Below are 18,002 nucleotides of genomic sequence, written 5' to 3'. Positions count from 1 at the left end.
GGGTTCACGCAGACTTCCTTTAGACATAAGAAGCCACGCTTAATAAGAGCCCGGATAGCTCAGTCGGTAGAGCATCAGACTTTTAATCTGAGGGTCCAGGGTTCAAGTCCCTGTTCGGGCGTCACTCGTTTTTGTTGCAACCTCTTCTTACAACTGCAATTTATAAATTCTGCGCCTCAACTGGAACAATCCAACAACAAAATACTTACCTTCTTTTAAAAAGAAAGTGGTGATAAGTAAACCAGGGGTGTTATATAATTCTACGGGTGACGATGAAAGGGAGCGGCGATGTTTTAGAGTAGCACCTATGCAAGCCAAGTGTACAATGAATTTTCTAGAAGCCACGAGAAATGAATTTTGATAATATATTTGACTTAATCCAATATTTGAAAATCTTATTTTAACGTTAAATTGGTATTTTTAAACTAGCATTTTAATGAAAAATTTTGGTGTTTTTCTCGTAATCTTTTGTCTTTAGACGAGAGCATTTGTACTTCAGGTATTCAATAACAACATCCAGTAGCGGTAGTTGGCGTCTTCACGTTCATTTCCAGAAACGATAGTTTGTAAAAGATGCAAAATAAGATGCAAAATATAATGTATATAATTTCAGAAAGCCCCAGCTCGTGGGAGGTTCCATGGTGTAATGGTTAGCACTCTGGACTCTGAATCCAGCGATCCGAGTTCAAATCTCGGTGGAACCTTAACTTTTACTTTTCTTTTGGGAAATTTTCACACTGGGTAGGTGAAGTTCCTATAATGGAACATCAGATTAATATTATAGGAAACTATTTACATATAGTGAGAGCTGCACTGAATTCGAGATATAAGTATTAGATTTCTAGATATGTTTACATTGGAGATTAATTATAAAAGTCACTTTCAGTAGATATTAGTCTTTACTAGAAATAGGGTAGTACTTTTAGGATTTGTCGGTAACAATGAGGAGGAAAGTTGATGGTGATATCACTCGTAGTGGTTTTCATAAAACTAAAGAACAGTACTCCTAGTAGGCCTTTACAAAGGCGTAACAGCGGTGCCTGGGAGAAAGGGAAAAAAAACAAAACCCTGGCCTGGCAGCGGTGGGATTCGAACCCACGCCTCCGAAGAGACTGGAGCCTAAATCCAGCGCCTTAGACCGCTCGGCCACGCTACCCGCATAGGCGTTCTTTGTCCCGGTCGTCTTCCTAAGAGAACAGGAGGAAGTAGCTGGCTTATGCTGGAAACACTGAACCGATCTGACCCTCTTTTGCTGTACGTTTCAAACAAACACCGAGGAACCACCGAGACACCGGACAACATAATAAAGCAGCGAAACAAATGGACCAAAAGACATGGAGATTTACAACAAAACAAATTTATTCAGCGGGATAAAATCTGGGAGTAGAATAAGCCCTCTTGGTAGCACTCCCCAAGCGGGCAGCCCAAGTTTTGCACTGCCGGCTAGCTCCGAATCGGTTACTCTCCCTCCCTACTCCTGGGCACCCGTGCCCACCCTCATTCCCACTAAACTCCGGGCTTTCCGCGGGCTTCCTCTCGTTCAGCTGGCCTCTGAGCCCTTCCCCCGGCTCTTCTTATGCTCCGCCCAGTTTCCTTGCCCTAGCTTTCCCGGACTCGACCCCTTTTTCCTATGCTAGTGTCCGTAAGCTGAGAGAAGGCGCCGCCTGCCAGGTGGCTCTGTGGCGCAATGGATAGCGCATTGGACTTCTAGAGATGAAATCAAGCGATTCAAAGGTTGTGGGTTCGAATCCCACCAGAGTCGGTTTTATTTCTCAGTTTTAATTTCAAGGCCCCCCATTCCTTCCCCCACCCTACTCTTTGTTTTCTAATTGGTTTCAGTTCCGACCTTAGTCTCCCACTCTGCTCTTCACTTACCTGTCTGCCCCAGGGCTTGGGCCATGGAGACTGAAGGTGGGAGACCGAAAGGAATGGACAAGTGGGCGTGGACGCCGACATAAAGGCAGGCCCCTGGCTAGGGGACACACGGGGATTTAATAACCACTTTATTCCATGCACTAGGGACTCGGGAAGGAACTGGGGTTGGGCTGGGGCAGAAAGGGTACAATCCTACACGCAGGGTCGTGGGGCAGGGAAAAGGGATAGGAAGCAGGAAAATATATATTTATATAGATACTCTAATATAGACCACATCTCACCCGCGCGCTGAGCCCGCGCGCCCCACTACCCTCCCCAACACCTCGCCTGGATGCCGGGGTCCCTCTCCTGCCCTCGGCCTGCAGTCTCTACCCCACCCCCAACCCCCACCTCCAGCCCCCCAAAGCTCAGGGCCAAGGTCTCCAAAAGGCGGGCAGTGGGAGTGGCGGGGCCTTGGGCGCCCCGACTTGTCTGTAAGGCGGCGGTGGCGGTGGCAGCAGTCCGGTGAGGGGCGCCGGGGCGCCGGGATCCCCGGCTCGGGGTGAGCAGTGGGTTGGGGACCAAGCGCAGCGCGGGCTAGGGGGGCCCTGGTGTACTGGGGGGCGCTGCTGCAGCGCGGGGCCAAGGATGGGTGCGGCGGGGTCCAGCGGTGGGCGCGCCGCTGCAAGCCTGGGATCTACCGCCTCCGGCCGGGGCGGTTTGGGGCGCAGGTAGCCATGCAGCGCGGAGAAAAGCTGGGAGCGGGCGGCCGGGCTGGCGTCGTGCGCAAAGGCCGCCAAGCGAAGCAGACACTCGCGGAAGCCGGATAAGTAGCAGCTGGCGAGCGCCTCGGCGTCCTGGGCTGGGGACCGCGGAACCCCTGGTGCGGCCGGCGGGAGGACAGGCGGGCAGGCCCGGGGCCCAACAGGGGTGAGGGAAGGGAAGGGGCGCAGAGATACCGAGGTCAGACGGGCGCACAGACAGGAGGCCAGATGGATGCACAGAGGGGAAGAGCGAGGGAGACACAGAGACAGACAAGCGCGGGGGTTATTAACCTCGCCGAGCAACCCAGCCGGCAGCTCCCCAAGCCCACCGTCCCCCGAAGGGCCCGCCCCTCCCGGGGTCCCCACCTCCCTCCCTGCCCCACCCCCGCGCTGTACCCGGGGGCTCCACCCGGCTTCGCTCCCTCAAGTAGCCCACGGCGAACTCCAGTATCTCTGCTTTCTCCAGCTTCGGGTTCCGGAGGTTCTACAGGCGGGAGGGGAGGGCGCAGAGACAGAAAGGGGTGGGGAGAGAGGGGGGAAGTGGCAGGGGGAAGAAGGGAGGGGCGGATGCGGGAGCTGCGGGTGCCCCCCTGAACTGAAATCGGAGATGACCAAGACAGGTCCTGTCCCACCCGGAGACCACACTGCCCAACCGGAGGGAGGGGAACCAGTTCCCAACGTGGGAGGGAGTGTTTGAACTGCAACCCCGGGAGTAACGGAACTGAAGCTGGTTGATCTGGAGGGGATGTAAAGGGGGGTATGGGAAGCGGAAGCGGACCTTTAGAGACCCAAAGTGTGAAACTGACGCACCCTGGGAACCCAGTTCACAGAGCCAAGACCCGCAGGGTGCCGAAGATCGAATTCTGAGAGCGAGAAGGTTTCTGGGATGGGATTTCAAGGACTGGACCTTGGGTCAGGATGCCTTGGAACGAGGATCGCCACTCCAGCTTAGGTCCCCACCCCAGTGGGAAGCCCTGGGACGCAAGACCAGGATGCCTAAGGGTGTGGGACTGGCTGTGGAACTGACCTGGTCCCGGGTCCTCTCCAACAGGAGCAGCCTCAGTTCTTCCAGGCTGCGGTTGATGCGATCCCGGCGCCGCTTCTCCACCAGCGGCTTCAGCATCTGTTACCAGGGAGATAGGGAGAGCTGGCCGACCCGACCCGACCCAGACTCAGCAACGACCAACAAGCATCCAGATCCTGCGGCTGGGAGAGTCCGCTTGCACCCCTTTCCTCAAACCCCAGATTGCCTAGGGCTAACCATTCATTCACACACCCCACCCCACCTCCGCCACGACCCCGACCCAGGTTTTCTGCTTTTTACCCTTGGTCTCCTCCTCCCACTTCCCCTTCTATGTCTCTCCGCTTTTCTCCCTTCGTCTCTGTCTGCGTAATCTCTGTCTCAGTGAAGAACTCTGGGGACCCTCTTTGCTCCCAGGCAAGTGAGCGGTACCATGTGGGTGGGAGTTGGCAGGCCAGAGTGAGAGAGGCGGACCTTAGCGCAACCTTGCCTCCTCTTCTCGCTCAAAACCCTCCAGGCCGTCACCTTTCCCCACCGGTTCTTCACTCCCTCAACTCGTACCTCTGGAACCAATGCCTCAAAGTCTTCTCATCAAGACAGCTTTGGACTAGATGTGGCTCACAGCTGCTTGCAGAGAGCCTCTCTCTTCCCACCTTTCTCCATTGGCTTCGTCCTTCTCTAGCCTATTTTATGCCCCCCCCCTTTGTTTATTTTTTGTTTTGCTGGGGCTCACCCCGGTGGCCTCAAACTTGGGGCAGAGTGCTGGGATTACCAGCGTGAGCCACCTAGCCCGGCTTCCTCTCCCTTATCCTACCCAAATTCTGGTCGGCTCCCGAGCCCTCCAGGCCACGAGCTGCTGCCCCCCGAAATTCAAAGCCTTAGACCTCTGCTTCCACCTCCCAGGCAAGCCCCTTTTTCATACTCTGCAGGTTCTTTAGGTCCCACGAGCATCTCTGTTCTTTCAGTCCTGCGTCTCCATTCTCACCCCAACAGAGATCTCCATCCTCACCTGGAACAGAGATCTCTGCTCCCTCCCTTCCCACCTCTCACCTTGGGACCGTCCCTATTCTCAGCTCGATCCCTGGTGACCATTGCTCCTCCGGACCCTGGCGCGGACCCGGTGCTCGCTTGCCTGGATCCTTATATCCCGCCGCGACTGGGTAGGAGGGATGGGACACGGCCCCGCCCCCTTCAGCACCTGGACGCCGCGGGGCAGGGACCCCGGCACGAGGCTCCCGGAAAGGCCGAGAGTGGAGGGGGAGGGGAAGGAGAGGAGCACTGACCCCCAGTGTGGGAAGTGTGAGAGGAATGCACCACCGGTTGGTGTAAGGACCATAAGGCTATACAACTAAGCGGGACCCAGCTGGAGGGAGGAGGATATTAGGGTAGAGGGAGTTTAAGCAATTTGGGACAGAACTCGCTTAGGCATGAAATTCGGGGATCTCCTAGAATTGTAGCATTCTTGGAGGTTCACCGTTCCCCCACCAACACTGAAATAAAGGTTAGCACTCTTTAGCTTCCAGACTGAATATATATAGCTTCCCTCATAGTCCCATCCTCCTGGGCAGAGCAGAGCCGCCTGATCCTACCGCCTAGCTGTGGAAAAGACGTGGTTGTTACCCATCACTTTTACCCGATTCCCACCATATCTCCGCGCTTGTGCGGACCATGCGATAGTCTTGGCTTGAACGGCTCAAGCTCGGGGCTGGGGTCGGGGGTGGGGGGACTGCTTATCCCTGCAGATCTAGTGAAAAGGACAACCCCGGAACTTCAAGGAAGAAGGGTCGTTTTTAAAGCATGGGTAGGAGTGAAGAAATCTCTCCATTTACAAGCATTTGGTTTAAAACTAAATTCAGGAGTATAGCTCGCGGACCAACCTCACACAAGGGCTCCGGAGTTCTTGTTTCTAGAGGCCTCTTAGGAACTTTGGGGAGCAAGAAAATGTGACTTCTCATAAAGGTACAGGAAAGGAATACGAAGAGGGATCAATACCCACCTCAGACCAAAAGCATGGCCCTCTGCCGAAGAATGTATCAACACTTGGAGACTTCAGGAGGAAGTGACTAAGAGGGTAAATTCAAAATTTAACAAGACAAGAAAACAGGGCCAGGGGAAAGGACATAAGAAAGACATGGTTAACAACCAGGACAGAAGGTAGTTGTGGAGTCAGAAACAAGTGGGGCCTCTTTTCAGAGCCCTCCACATCCTGAGATTTCCACACACACCCCTGAGAGGCTGCCTGGCAAAAGCCAGAGAGGGAGGAGCCCAGGCCTTGAGGAGGGGGCTCCCATTTGGGATCAGGGCCCCCAGCACATCCCACCTTCCCCTACTTCGGCCAAATGGGAGCACAGATGGGTGGCCTCGGCAGTGCCCGCCGCCCCCCTCCTTGGGAACCAGGTCTGTGGTTGAATTTTTCTCACCTGCCTGTGAGGCTCGGGGCAGGGACAGTTCGCACCCGGGTGTGGGTCCGCCCCTGGCCATATGGAGTCACTTTATGGCCCGGTGGCCGGATCCCGGAGAGAGGAAGAATGACCTGGAGAACCACCCACCTCAACCATTCTGGGTTACTCCTTCCCGAATCGGTAGCTAGGCTCCGCCTTGTAGACATTCAGGTAGATTCAGTAAGAAACTTTTTGCCAGATGCATTGGTGGTTCAGTGGTAGAATTCTCGCCTGCCACGCGGGAGGCCCGGGTTCGATTCCCGGCCAATGCACATTTCACTTTTCCCTCCCCCAATGCTCCAAAAAGGAAAAAAATTAATTTGATGACACTTTAAACAAACATCTTTGCTTGAACATTTTGACCTAACATGAAGTGTAGCTTTTGGTTCTGCCCCAGAGTTGGAAGCTCCTGATGTAGTCCGAAGGCCCCTGAACGCTCCTCCATAGTCTGGAGGCCCTGCTGCCTCCACAACCTCCCTCCACCCCTTACCCACACCGCCCCAGGCCTGACCCTGAGAAAGGACGTAGCGATGGCATCCCCACCCAGGGGGTCTTCTCGGTGGGACAATCTTCTGGGCTTCCGGCCTCCACACTCCCAACCCCTTCCTTTGCTCTCCTTTTCCTCTCTCACTTTTTGCTCTCTGAATGGCGCTTTTCCCAAGTCCAAGGGCCTGCGCCTTTATGCCTCCGGGTCTGAGAGCCTCTTAGCGACTCTTGTGTTCTGCCCAGGTGTCTAACCGACTTCTGCTGCGGTTGTCTCTGGGTCTAGAGCGGCCTCTCAGGCCTCCGAGTCTCTGGTCCCTATGCTACTCTCCTCTGCGTGTCTCCGGGATGTCTCGAGGTCTTTGTGGGTCTGTGCCGCCTCCCGGACACTGCGCTCCCACGCTCTGGTCATCCATCCCCTGGGAAGCTGGCCGGCTAGCACCCTAGGTTCCCGGCACCTCCTCGCCCCGCCCCTTCCCCGCATCTTTGATCCCGCACGCGTCGCGCTGGCGGGAGGGCGGGACCGCGCACGGCCACCTGCCGAGGCCACTTGGGAGCTCCGGACTCGCTGCGCTGGCTTTACGCTCTCTTCCGGAGCAGTGCGCCTCTCCTGCATCCCCATCCCGGCTTTCCTGGGCTCGCAGGGTCTGTCTCTTTCCTCTCTCTCCTGACTCAGTCTCTTTCGCTGGGTCTCTTTCTGGATTGGCAAGGAATAGCAAGCAATGCTTCCTTCTCTGTTCCAAACCTGGGCAGTGGCCCTAGAAGGACACTAAATAACCCCGGCATCTTGGTGAACGCAACTGGTGTATTATATATTTATCCACTCGACCTGTATTTCTGAGTTTAGGTGCCTACTATTGTTAGGCATTGGGGGTGTGCTGGCTCTGAGCTCTCCTGGAAACATGCATTATTGGAGTGGAGTGGAGTGGGGGGGCGGGGAGAGGAAACAACCAAGAGAAAATGGAATAGGATAATATTACAAGGCTGTAAGGTTTTAGTTGAGAGTGGTCAGAGACAATCTCTGTAAGGAGGTGGTAATGTCCCAACGCGGCCAGCCTTGGGCCCAAGCCAGAGGAACAACTACGAAAGTCCTGCTATAGGAAAAGAATTTGGTGGGAGCTAGAGAAAAAAGGGTCCAATGAACCTAGAATGGGAGTAGCAGCTGAAAGATGGGAGAGTCAGGCATCGTCGGACCTTGGAAGTACTAGAAGACCTTGGGGTTTAGTCTAAGTGCAATGGTAGCCAGTAGAGAATTTTCACCAGGAAAGCTGTATTCTCTGATTTATGTTTTAAAGATCATTTGAGAGCTATTTTTTTTTTTTTTTCTTTAAGCAGGGTCTCCCTGTAGTCCCAGCTGGCCTGGAACTCACTATGTAGACCAGGCTGGCCTTGAACTCACAGAGATCGGCCTGCCTCTGCCTCCCAAGTGCTGGGACTACAGGCTGTGTGCCACCACACTCCGCTGGAGATAATTTTTTTAAAAAATCACTTGAAGGAGAGAAGGTAGTGATGTAGCTCCCTGGTAGAGCTTGCCCAAAGGCCCTACATTTGCTTACCAGCTCTGCAAATTAATTGAGCATTTAAATTGTCTTGGAATTGGACATGGTGATCTGTGCCTCTAGTCCTAGCTACTGAAATTCAAAGCCAGCCTTGATAACAAAGACCACTTGACCGTTGGCATACTAGCTTGATCAGTTGTTCTCTAAGAAAAGGGAACAATCAGAGAGAGCCCTCACCCTGCACTATACCCTCTACCTCCCCTCCTCACTATGGGAGAAGAGTCCTCTCTGCTACTGAGGATGATTCTCTACCCCCAATGGCATCTATCCAACCCCATCCCAGAGCCTGGTTATTCCCATGGGCATCAAAAGTGCTATAGGCCATTTGATCAGAAAGGTGTGAAGTGCTCATTTTGAAAAGTAGAAAAACAAGCCTACTGGGCTAAAAGAACAGTACTTCTCAGCAGGCTGAGAGCCTGTTTAAGATGTAGGACCAAAAATTCAAGTGGTGGTGCACGCCTTTAATCCCAGCACCCAGGAGGCAGAGGCAGGCAGATCTCTGTGAGTTCAAGGCCAGCCTGGTCTACATAGTGAATTGCAGGACAGCTGGGGCTACAGGGAGACCCTGTCTCAAAAAGACCCCCCCCAGAAAAAAATTCAAGTGCACAGGCCAATTCACCATAATGCTAATAAAATTCAGGAGCCCTCACTGATACAAACTCTGGAGGAGGTTCCAGCACAATGTTCACAAGTCCATAGGATTCTGCAAATTACACACAAAGCCCCTGCCAGCTGAAACACACAAAGCAAGGAGCCAGTCTGTTGAGAGGAGTTGATATAAATAAGTTGCTTTTATCGTAATTATTTTTGATAGGTTGTGCTATGTTGCCTAGGCTATCCTTGCCATGTTTTACTTCATTGGCTATTTATCAGCTTTATCACTCAATACACCAGTTGACCCAGGCGATCTGAAGCCAGGGCCTTCAGCAAATGCTCCCCCTGAGCTTCATCCTTTGTCTGCTTTTTAGATGTATAAATTGCTGCATTCTTGTTTTACTCTAAATATAACTTTTAATGCCTGATTTTGAATTTTCTTTTAAAAATTATATAATTTTCAGGCCCGCAAAATCTAGGGTTGCCCCCAACTGAGACTAGTTGAATGAGCTCTGTGATTGTACTCCAACTCACTCCTCTGGTGCAGATGTCCCTAATGTATGAGTTTGAGGGTGTTGGTGAGGGTCTCTGTGCAGGTCACAAGCCTCTGTTTCAAAGAGAGCCTGAGTCTATGCATGTAATGGTTGTGTCCTAACAGAACAGATACAGGCATCTGTGCTTCTGGTATCTCCCTGCACCCTCTTTATGGAGCCTAAACTCCTAAGATCCCACCTTAGGAGCTTGTGTCCATATGTTAAACCTCTAGGGAGGCAGGCAGTAGGAAGAAAGACTAACAGAGCTGGTGGTCTGTGTGTCCTAGCTTCCCCTCTCCTGAGGCACCATCTCTCCAGGCCTGGGTTCCATGGCTCCTGTCCTTCCCCTTCAGTTCTTCAAAGGAAAAAGTTGGCTTTCTGAAATACCCTGCATCTTGGGTAGGGGGTTCCTGAAGGGTTGGTTCCTGAAGGCTTAAAGGTTAGAAAGTAAGAGACCAAAGCAATACCATAGTCGAAAGATTTCTAGGTTCCCAGGCAAACTCTTGTGGACCCACTCTGTTAACTTGGGTATCGAAATTAAAGAGAGGGAATCACACAGACCCAGATAGAATAGAGGTTACAAGGAGAGAGCATCTTTTTTCTTTTTCCTTTTTTTTTTTTTTGTTTGTTTGTTTGTTTGTTTTGGGCAAGTTGTCGTTGAGAATGAAATTTAGAAGATTTAAAACCCCTGACTATAGGGCCTGACTGGTGGTGCTCGCCTGTAGTCCCAGCACTTGGGAGGCAGAGGCAAACAGATCTCTGTGAGTTCAAGAGCAGCCTGGTCTACATAGTGAGTTCCAAAACAGCTGGGGCTACAATGAGACCCTGTCTCAAAAAGACTGAAGAAAAAAAAAAAACCCTGACTGCAAAAGCTTGACCCTACCTGTCATTCCATCAGTCTTCAGCATGTCTTTATAGGATGTATACCATGCTCTGTTCTAGGCCCTGTGGAAACAGCTCCAAGCAAAACAGGCCATGAGCTCTGTCCTTATGGGGGAAACAGCCAGTGTACATTACACAATGCACTATTTGGCAGATGGTAAGTGCTATGGAGGAAAGGCAGAGAAGGGGAACAGAGGGTGAGAATCCTAATTATGGAAAGTCTCATCATGGAAAAACTTAAGAGATTTAAGAGGTGAGAGGGCTGTGAGGATCCCTGAAGAGCAGCAGTAGGTGCTGCTAGCTGAAAGCCTTGAGGTGGATTGCCGAGGGAACAGGAGCAGCAAGTGGCCAGACTGGAAGGGAGGTCACAAGTGCTAGAGTGGTAAAAAGTAAGATCAGAGAGGGGAGTGTGTGGAAGGTGGTAGAGCCTTCTAGGTCATGGTGAGAATTTATCCCTGAATGCGATGAGAAGCCATTGGAAAGAGCTCTTCCTTTTTTGCCCTTTGTTTGTTTATTTCATCTTGTTTTTGGAATTTTCAATTTTATATCATTTCACATATTCAGAAAAGTTGCAAGAATAGTAGAAGGGACTCTGTACTCTTTTCCCCAGGTCCACCAGTTGTTTGTATTTATTCCATTTACTCTATCCTTTCTGAACAATTTGGGTCTAAAATGGGAAAATCAGGCCCTTTTGCCCCTAGTTGCTCTGTGTATTTCCTAAGAACAAGACCATTAGAAGCCTATTACATAATGGCACAGCTATCAAAATCAGGACACTAAGGGCACTCGTCCTTGAAGCCCCTACCACTCTCAGGAGTTTTCTTTAATAAATCTATATTTACTCTGCCCACCCCCCAAAAGAAAAGAAAACACAAAGACACTAAAATGAATACAATAGTATTCTTGAATGTACAGTCACCAGTCACAGTTCCCCAGTTCTTCTATGACATCCTTTATTTTTTCCAATTCAAGGTCACGCATTGCATTTAGTTATGTCAGTTTAGTCTGATGTAATCTAACTGAATCTTTGTCATTTTTGCCTTGATATTTGGGGCAGGAGTAGGGCCTCACACATATGCTAAGCAAGCACTCTGTTACTGAGCAGTAACCCTGGCCTGCCTTGACATTTTGAAGAGTTTAGGATCATTATGTGGTGGGATGTCGGTCAGTTTGGTGTCTCTGATGCTTCTTCATAGTTAAGATTCAAGTTTTGGGGGCTGGAGAGATGGCTCAGCAGTTAAGAACACTGGTTGTTCTTGCACAGGACCCCCGTTCGAATCCCAGCACCCAGATGGCAGCTAACAACTGTCCATAACTCCAATCCCAGGGGATCCGACAGCCTCTTCTGACTTCTGCGGGCACTGCACGACACAGGTGCACTTACCTACAGCAGGCAATACACACATACACATAAAATAAAAGTAATAAATAAAATTTTTAGAAAATGATTCAAGTTTTGGTAGGAACATTGACACAGAAGTGACACTGTGTTCTTAGTGCATCAGAAGACAGGTGTCAGTTCATGCTGATCCTCAGATAACTGGCCTCATGTGTATGGTTAAAATTTACATATTAAGGACTGGTGAGATGGCTCATTGGGTAAAGCAACTGGATACCTGGAACCCAAGTAAAGGTGGAAGAAGAGACAGGATTGTACAAAGTCCTCTGCCCTCTACATACGCACCATGGCATATGTGCATCCACATACATACATCATACACTCAATAATTTTCCAAAATTGTATGTCAACCAGATTTCTCCACTGTAAAGTTATGATTTTTCTTTAGTAATTAATATGTAAAATGTGTAATTTGTGGGAAAGTACTTCGAGACTCTTTATTACTTATACTTAATTAAAAATTCATTCCCAGCCAGGCGTGGTGGCACATGCCTTTAATCCCAGCAGTTGGGAGGCAGAGGCAGGTGGCTCTCTGTGAGTTCAAGGCCAGCCTGGTCTACATAGTGAGTTCCAGGACAGCTGGGGCTACAGGGAGACCCTGTCTCAAAAAGACCAAAAAGAAAAAAAAATTCATTCCCTAGGTTGGTATAAAATGTTAACTCCACATTGGTTACATAGTAATTAGTTGGCTATCTGCTGTTAAGAATTTTCCATCTGGGCAGAACTTCCAGACCAGCCACAGTCATTCTGAACCCCCAGCTAATGGGATGGTACCCTAGAAATGCCCTATAAACATGTCCAGAGGAGAGTCTCCTAGGTGATTCTAAATTCAGTCAAGTTGATAATGAAGATTAGCCATCACAATGAGAGAAGACCAAGGTAAAGATTTATGAAATGATCTTCAAACCTAATATCACATATCAAAACATGGTTGTGAGCTATCATTGGGAAAGAGGTCGCAAATCTGCTTTGCATCTGAGTGCACTAGACACATCAATCTCATCCAGGGAATTCTTCCATTGCAGTTGAGTGGACCCAGGTGTACACCTATACAACATATCACAAGAGAAGTCACTTGTAAGGCAATCTCAGCATTTTGGCATTTAACAGCTCTCCAGAGGGAATGGTTTTTCACTTAAAATGTTTACAAGGAAGAGAATCATTTCACCTCCAGAAAGGAAAATCAAGTTGTATTCATTGATGCAGCTCCACTATTGCTTTAAGGCCTGGTCTTCAGAGGAGTACCTTTTGTTTTCAAATGAACAGACCTTGTAAATGTTTATGTAAACAAAAGACACTCAATATATATTTAATGCTTGGCTTCAGAATCAATATTTTTTCCAGCTGTGTGCTAAGTGCCTTTCTTAAAGTAAAACTGAACCTGTTCAAATTCAAAAAAAGAAAAAAATTTCCATCTTGTCTGGATAATGATGATGCATGCCTATCTTCCCAGCACTGAGGGAGGCTGAGATAGGAAGGTCACCAGTTTAAGTCAAGCCTGGGCTACCTTAAATAGCAAGATATGCTATTTGCTTATTTATTTATTTATTTATTTTACTTATTTATTATTTTTTGGTCTTTTTGAAATAGTGTCTCTCTATAGCCCCAGCTGGCCTGGAACTCACTAGGTAGACCAGGCTGGCCTTGAATTCACAGAGATCTGCCTGCCCCTGCCTCCCAAGTGCTGGGACTACAGGCATGTGCCACCACACCGGTCAAGATATGTTGGAATGAAGGAAGGGAGGGAGGGAGGCAGGGAGGCAGGGGAGAGGAGAGGGAGAGAGAGAGAGAGAGAGAGAGAGAGAGAGAGAGAGAGAGAGAGAGAGAAAGGAAGAAAGGAAAGAAAAGACATCTCTAATCACAACACTCAGGAAGCAGAGGCAGGTGGATCTCTGTGAGATTTACAAAGTGGGTTCCAGGCCACCTAGGGCTAAGGAAGACCCTGTCTCAAAAAACAAAGCAAAACAAACAGCTGGGACATGGTGGTACCTGTACTCCCCAGCACTTAGGAGGCAGAGAGGCAGGAGAATCAGGCATTCAAGGTCTTCCTCTACTGTATAAGGAGTTTGAGGCCAGCCTGGGCTACATGTCTCAAAAAGACAAAAAAAAAAAAAAAAAAAAAAAAAAAAAAAAAAATTAGGAGATTGCGCAATGGTTAAGAACACTGACTGCTCTTGCTGAGGATCTGGGTTCGGTTCACCACCCTCTTCTGGCCTCTGCCAGCATTGCATGCAGGTGGTACACCTAGATAACACGAAGGTAAAATACTCATACACATGATATAAAAATAAGTAAAACCTGGAGTTAAGAGCACTGGCTGTTCTTGCAGAAGGCCCGGGTTTGAATCCCAGCACTCACATGGTGGCTAACAGCAGTTTGTTAACCCAGTTCCAGGGGATCCAACACCCTTTTCTGTCCTTTGAGGGCTTTGCATGACACGGGTGCACTCACATACATGAACACAATACACGCATACACATAAAGTCAAGCATGGTGATGCAGGCCTTTGATCCCAGGACTCGGGAGGCAGAGACAGGCGGATCTCATTGAGATCAAGACCAGCCTGGTCTACATAGTGGGTTCCAGGCCAGCTGGGGCTGCAGGGAGACCCTGTCTCAAAAAGAAAAAAAAAGAATTTTTGTTTTGCAAACCTGTCTATTTATATTGTGTAGAACTTTTTATTCTTCTTTTATCAAATGAACTATTGAATTATATACTCCATTGCAAACATTTATTTATTTATTTAAGTCAAGTTCTCATGTAGCCCAGGATGACCTTGACCTTCTGATCCTCTTGCCACCACCTCCCAATGGGGTTTATAGACACGTGCCCTCACCCAGTTTTATAAAGTATGGGGGATCAAAAGTCCTCCATGCATGCTAGGGAAGTGCTCTACCAACTGAGCTGCATTTCCAAGTTAATGCCCAGTTCCTAGATTTAGCCAGTGGTAGTCTTGTTATTTATTAGCTATTCCTTGAATACTTGCTTCCTTGAAACACAAAGTGTTCCAAGAGAACTCAACCCCAGTTCTGAAATCAGCCTTTTCTCCAAAGACCCTTAGTTCATTTTAGCAAAGAATGGCATTTATTAGTTCATAGCTGGGGTTTTGCTCTTGTTGTTATTGCTTTTGTTTTTTTTGAGGCAGGGTCTCCCTGTGGCCCCAGCTAGCCTGGAACTCATTCTATAGACAAGGCTAGCCTGGATTTCACAAAGATCTGCCTGTTTCTGCCTCCCTAGTGCTAGGATTAAAGGCATGCACCACCACACCCAGCTATGTATTTTGTTTATTTTGTTTTACCTGTATGCATGTTTTGCCTGCAATGAATCTAAGTGCACCCATGTGTGCAATGTTTGCCGAGGCCAGAAGAGATCAGATCCCCTGGAACTAGAGTTACAAACAGTTGTTTACTACTATGTAGGAGCTGAGAACTAAACACAGGTCCCCTGCAAAAGCAGCACGTGCTCTTAACCACTGAGCTATCTTTCCAGCCCCAATTCATTTCTTTTTAAAATAAAAAATAAAACTAATTTTACAATTATTTGGGGGGTGGCACATTCATGCCACAGTATATGAAGGTCAAAAGACAACTTGTAGCTGGGTGTGGTGGCACAAGCCTATAATCTGAGCACTTGGGAGGCAGAGGTGGGTAGATCTCTGTGGGGTTGAGGCCAACTGGTCTATCTAGTGAGTTCCAGGTCAGCTGGGGCTACAGGGAGACCCTGTCTCAAAAAGAACAACAACAACAACAACAAAAAAAGACAACTTGTAGCAGTCGTTTCTCATCTTTCACCATGTGGGTTTCAGGAATCAAACTCAGGTCCTTAGGCTTGGTGGCAAGCCCCTTTTTACCCACTGAGCCATCTCATCATTCCTTATCTATATACCTATATCCATGAGTTCATATTGGCACTTCCATTGGAAGATTCTAAAGGAAGAAAAAATGACAGAATCTGATTCATGAAATGTTTTTTTCCTGGAATTGGGGGTTTGACCCCAAGGTCTTTTTAACACTATGCAAAGTGCTAGGAAGCCAGCCCTTGATGTTTTGCATGGGTTGGTGTTGTGTTTTGTTTTGGTCTTTTTGAGACAGGGTCTCCTCTCCCTGTAGCCACAGCTGGCCTGGTGCTCCATATGTAGACCAGACTGACCTTGAGTTCACAGAAATCTGTCTGTCTCTGTTTCCCAAGCACTGGAATTAAAGGCATGTGCCACCACACCCAATTCATTTATTTATTTATTTTCTTTTTTTTTAAAGGCCCTAGACTAGAGATCCCCTGGTAGCAAGCACAGGTAGAGAAAACAGACAGTTGGTATGGGGTCTCTCCCTCCCCTTGTGGGTCATTGGCCACCAGTCCACAAGGACAAAGGGAGCAGAAGCGATGAACAGGGTCAGGACGGCCAGTGAGCACTGACGGAAGAAAGCCCTTCCGGGAAGGCAGATTCAGTGATACAGCTCTGTTTATTCAGTGGGGGTCAGGGAAAATATAGTGTGGAGGCAGCAGCCAAAGCTTCAGCTGATAGGTGCTCATAGTATGCTTTATTTACATGTGGTAGGGGGATCCTATCATCCAGCTATAGGGCAATGCCTAATTATCATATAGAAAAAACCTGGGGGTAGTTTTATTTCAGGTAACTATGCCAAAGGTCATGTTCCAAATAAGGTCAGGCATCCTTGCTTGGTGGCACTTTCCAGGTAAGTCAGGCAGAGAGCAGGAGGCTCCTGCTGAGAAAGGGAGTCCTTCCATATAGCTCCGAACCCCTTAGAGCTATCCAGACGTGGAGGACTACAACCTTAGCAGCAGGATCCCCCAACAAGTTGGAAAATTGAGCTTTAGGATGACTCCCACATTTAGGATTCAGAAGATGAGAAACCCAAGGAGAGACTGAGAATGAGCTGCTAATGAGGCAGGATAGCAGAAGGGTGTTGTAGGCTGTAACAAGTGTCAAGGGTGATTTTGTAATGTAACGGTCATTTGCTAACCTTAACAAAGGCAGCTGTGATGGTGGGGCACAGGATGTACCCGGTTGGAGGGGGTTCTAAGGAGACTAGGAAGTCAGAGACCGTGAGATCATTCCTTATGTTTGCTGTCCAGGGAAGCAGAGAAATTGAATGGTATTTGGAGAGAACTGTAGATCAAGATAGTGTGTTAACTCTGCTTTTTAGTCTTTCCCCCAGTTGGCTTAACTCAACATCATAGTTTGAGTAATCTATAAAGAATAGAAGCTTAGTTAGCTCACGGATGTGGAAGCTGGGATGTCCAAGAGTATGATGCCAGAATGCCTGATGAGAGCCTTCTTGCTGCATCATAACCTGGCAGAGGTCAACACATAGATCAAGCAAGCTTGTTGGGTGGGGGTCTCCCTTCTTTTAAAACTACTGTGATCATGGAGGCCCCACATCATCGTCGTCTAGCTCTAACAATGTCCCAAAGGTTCAACATATAAATTTGGGAATGAAGTTGCCGATACATCGTGGATGTCTGTGTAATATTTTCTCAGTGAAGCAGAAAAAGGTGAGGCAAGGTGAAAAAGAGATTCGTAGTTTGAGGTGACAAAAAGTAATGACAGTTGAGTAGGAGAGTAGGAGGCTGAGTGGATTAGGGAACTGTAATAAGATCTCTGAGTGGTGCAGGGAAACATTGTGGTTTGATGGAATTATGAATTGAGATTGACAGTAAAACGGCTTTTACTGGTCGGCAGTACTCAAATTCACATGGGGGCGCTCGCGGGCTGGTTCCGGGTGGTGGACTCCTATCATTAATGCTGCACCAGCTTTTCTTAAGGAAGAAGGAACTGGAAAACAAACTGCTTACGTTTCCCGAGGTAGCAACTTTTAATAGCAAAACTACTGACGCTGTGAGCAGGATTCGAACCTGCGCGGGGAGACCCCATTGGATTTCGAGTCCAACGCCTTAACCACTCGGCCATCACAGCCGCGTGCGGCCTTGGGACTGCGCAGCTATAGCTGCCTATTAAGGAACCCGACCTGCAGATTTCTTTGCCTTGGCTTTCCCAAAGCAGCTGTGCGCATGCGCTGCGATAGCCCACCAGGTCAGCGGGTTCACAGGGCTACTACCCTCTCCCGGAGCCGCAGTGACGTACCCAGCAAAACCAGACCAGGCCCTAGTCCGGTCCTCCGTGCCGCTAAGGGAAGTGAGCTAGGATGTCTGCTTCTTTTCGGCATCTAGAAAGTATCTTAGCCTACAATCGTACACTAAAAGTGCACGGGAAAGGAAACCCAAAGGCAGGCTTGGTAAGAAGAAGAACCCTTCGTGAGGGAAGTAGAATGGATTTTCTTCGCAGCAATAATATACCCACTTCCCCAATGAGTCAGGCACCGCTGGGATTTGAACCCAGGATCTCCTGTTTACTAGACAGGCGCTTTAACCAGCTAAGCCACGGCGCCGACGGGGTACGTGGGTGTGCCTCGAAATAGATCAACTGTTAGTGCCGTTCTAGCTACTCGACTCT

At 48.9% G+C, this 18,002-nt stretch overlaps 1 protein-coding gene and 7 non-coding genes across 8 annotated transcripts; 4 read left to right on the top strand and 4 right to left on the bottom strand.

Moving 5' to 3' along the window:
- The first annotated feature begins 48 nt into the window (after positions 1 to 48).
- Trnak-uuu lies at positions 49 to 121 on the top strand. The gene has a single exon. It is a non-coding gene; the product is annotated as a tRNA-Lys (tRNA).
- A 511-nt stretch (positions 122 to 632) lies between these two features.
- On the top strand, positions 633 to 704 carry Trnaq-cug. The gene has a single exon. It is a non-coding gene; the product is annotated as a tRNA-Gln (tRNA).
- A 370-nt stretch (positions 705 to 1,074) lies between these two features.
- Positions 1,075 to 1,156, bottom strand: Trnal-uag. Its single transcript has one exon. It is a non-coding gene; the product is annotated as a tRNA-Leu (tRNA).
- A 325-nt stretch (positions 1,157 to 1,481) lies between these two features.
- On the bottom strand, positions 1,482 to 6,141 carry Hes7 (hes family bHLH transcription factor 7). Its single transcript, XM_029557586.1, has 5 exons — positions 6,060 to 6,141; positions 5,636 to 5,702; positions 3,646 to 3,741; positions 3,015 to 3,102; positions 1,482 to 2,734 (listed from the first exon to the last, which is right to left on the bottom strand). The coding sequence occupies exons 3-5, from the start codon at positions 3,739 to 3,741 to the stop codon at positions 2,283 to 2,285; spliced, it is 636 nt and encodes a 211-aa protein (XP_029413446.1). The 5' UTR covers positions 5,636 to 5,702; positions 6,060 to 6,141; the 3' UTR covers positions 1,482 to 2,282.
- Positions 1,674 to 1,762, top strand: Trnar-ucu. Its single transcript is given in 2 exon segments — positions 1,674 to 1,710; positions 1,727 to 1,762. It is a non-coding gene; the product is annotated as a tRNA-Arg (tRNA).
- Positions 6,142 to 6,281: 140 nt separating the features above from the next.
- Positions 6,282 to 6,352, top strand: Trnag-gcc. The gene has a single exon. It is a non-coding gene; the product is annotated as a tRNA-Gly (tRNA).
- An 11,031-nt stretch (positions 6,353 to 17,383) lies between these two features.
- Positions 17,384 to 17,465, bottom strand: Trnas-cga. The gene has a single exon. It is a non-coding gene; the product is annotated as a tRNA-Ser (tRNA).
- A 398-nt stretch (positions 17,466 to 17,863) lies between these two features.
- Trnat-agu lies at positions 17,864 to 17,937 on the bottom strand. The gene has a single exon. It is a non-coding gene; the product is annotated as a tRNA-Thr (tRNA).
- Between the last annotated feature and the right edge of the window lie 65 nt (positions 17,938 to 18,002).

This window comes from Nannospalax galili, unplaced genomic scaffold (assembly GCF_000622305.1).
Source record: "Nannospalax galili isolate Female #2095 unplaced genomic scaffold, S.galili_v1.0 scaffold146, whole genome shotgun sequence".
NCBI classification, from domain to species: Eukaryota; Metazoa; Chordata; class Mammalia; order Rodentia; family Spalacidae; genus Nannospalax; species Nannospalax galili.
Note: the sequence above shows the minus strand (reverse complement) of the source record. Positions and strands in the feature narration are given on the sequence as shown.

Coding starts and splice junctions, on each gene's coding strand:
- Hes7 (XM_029557586.1), bottom strand. CDS start 3,741: ATGCTGAAGCCGCTGGTGGAGAAGCGGCGCCGGGATCGCATCAACCGC. Junction 3,103..3,645: donor TGGAGAGGACCCGGGACCAG/GTCAGTTCCACA, acceptor TCCCGCCTGTAG/AACCTCCGGAACCCGAAGCT. Junction 2,735..3,014: donor AAGCCGGGTGGAGCCCCCGG/GTACAGCGCGGG, acceptor CGGCCGCACCAG/GGGTTCCGCGGTCCCCAGCC.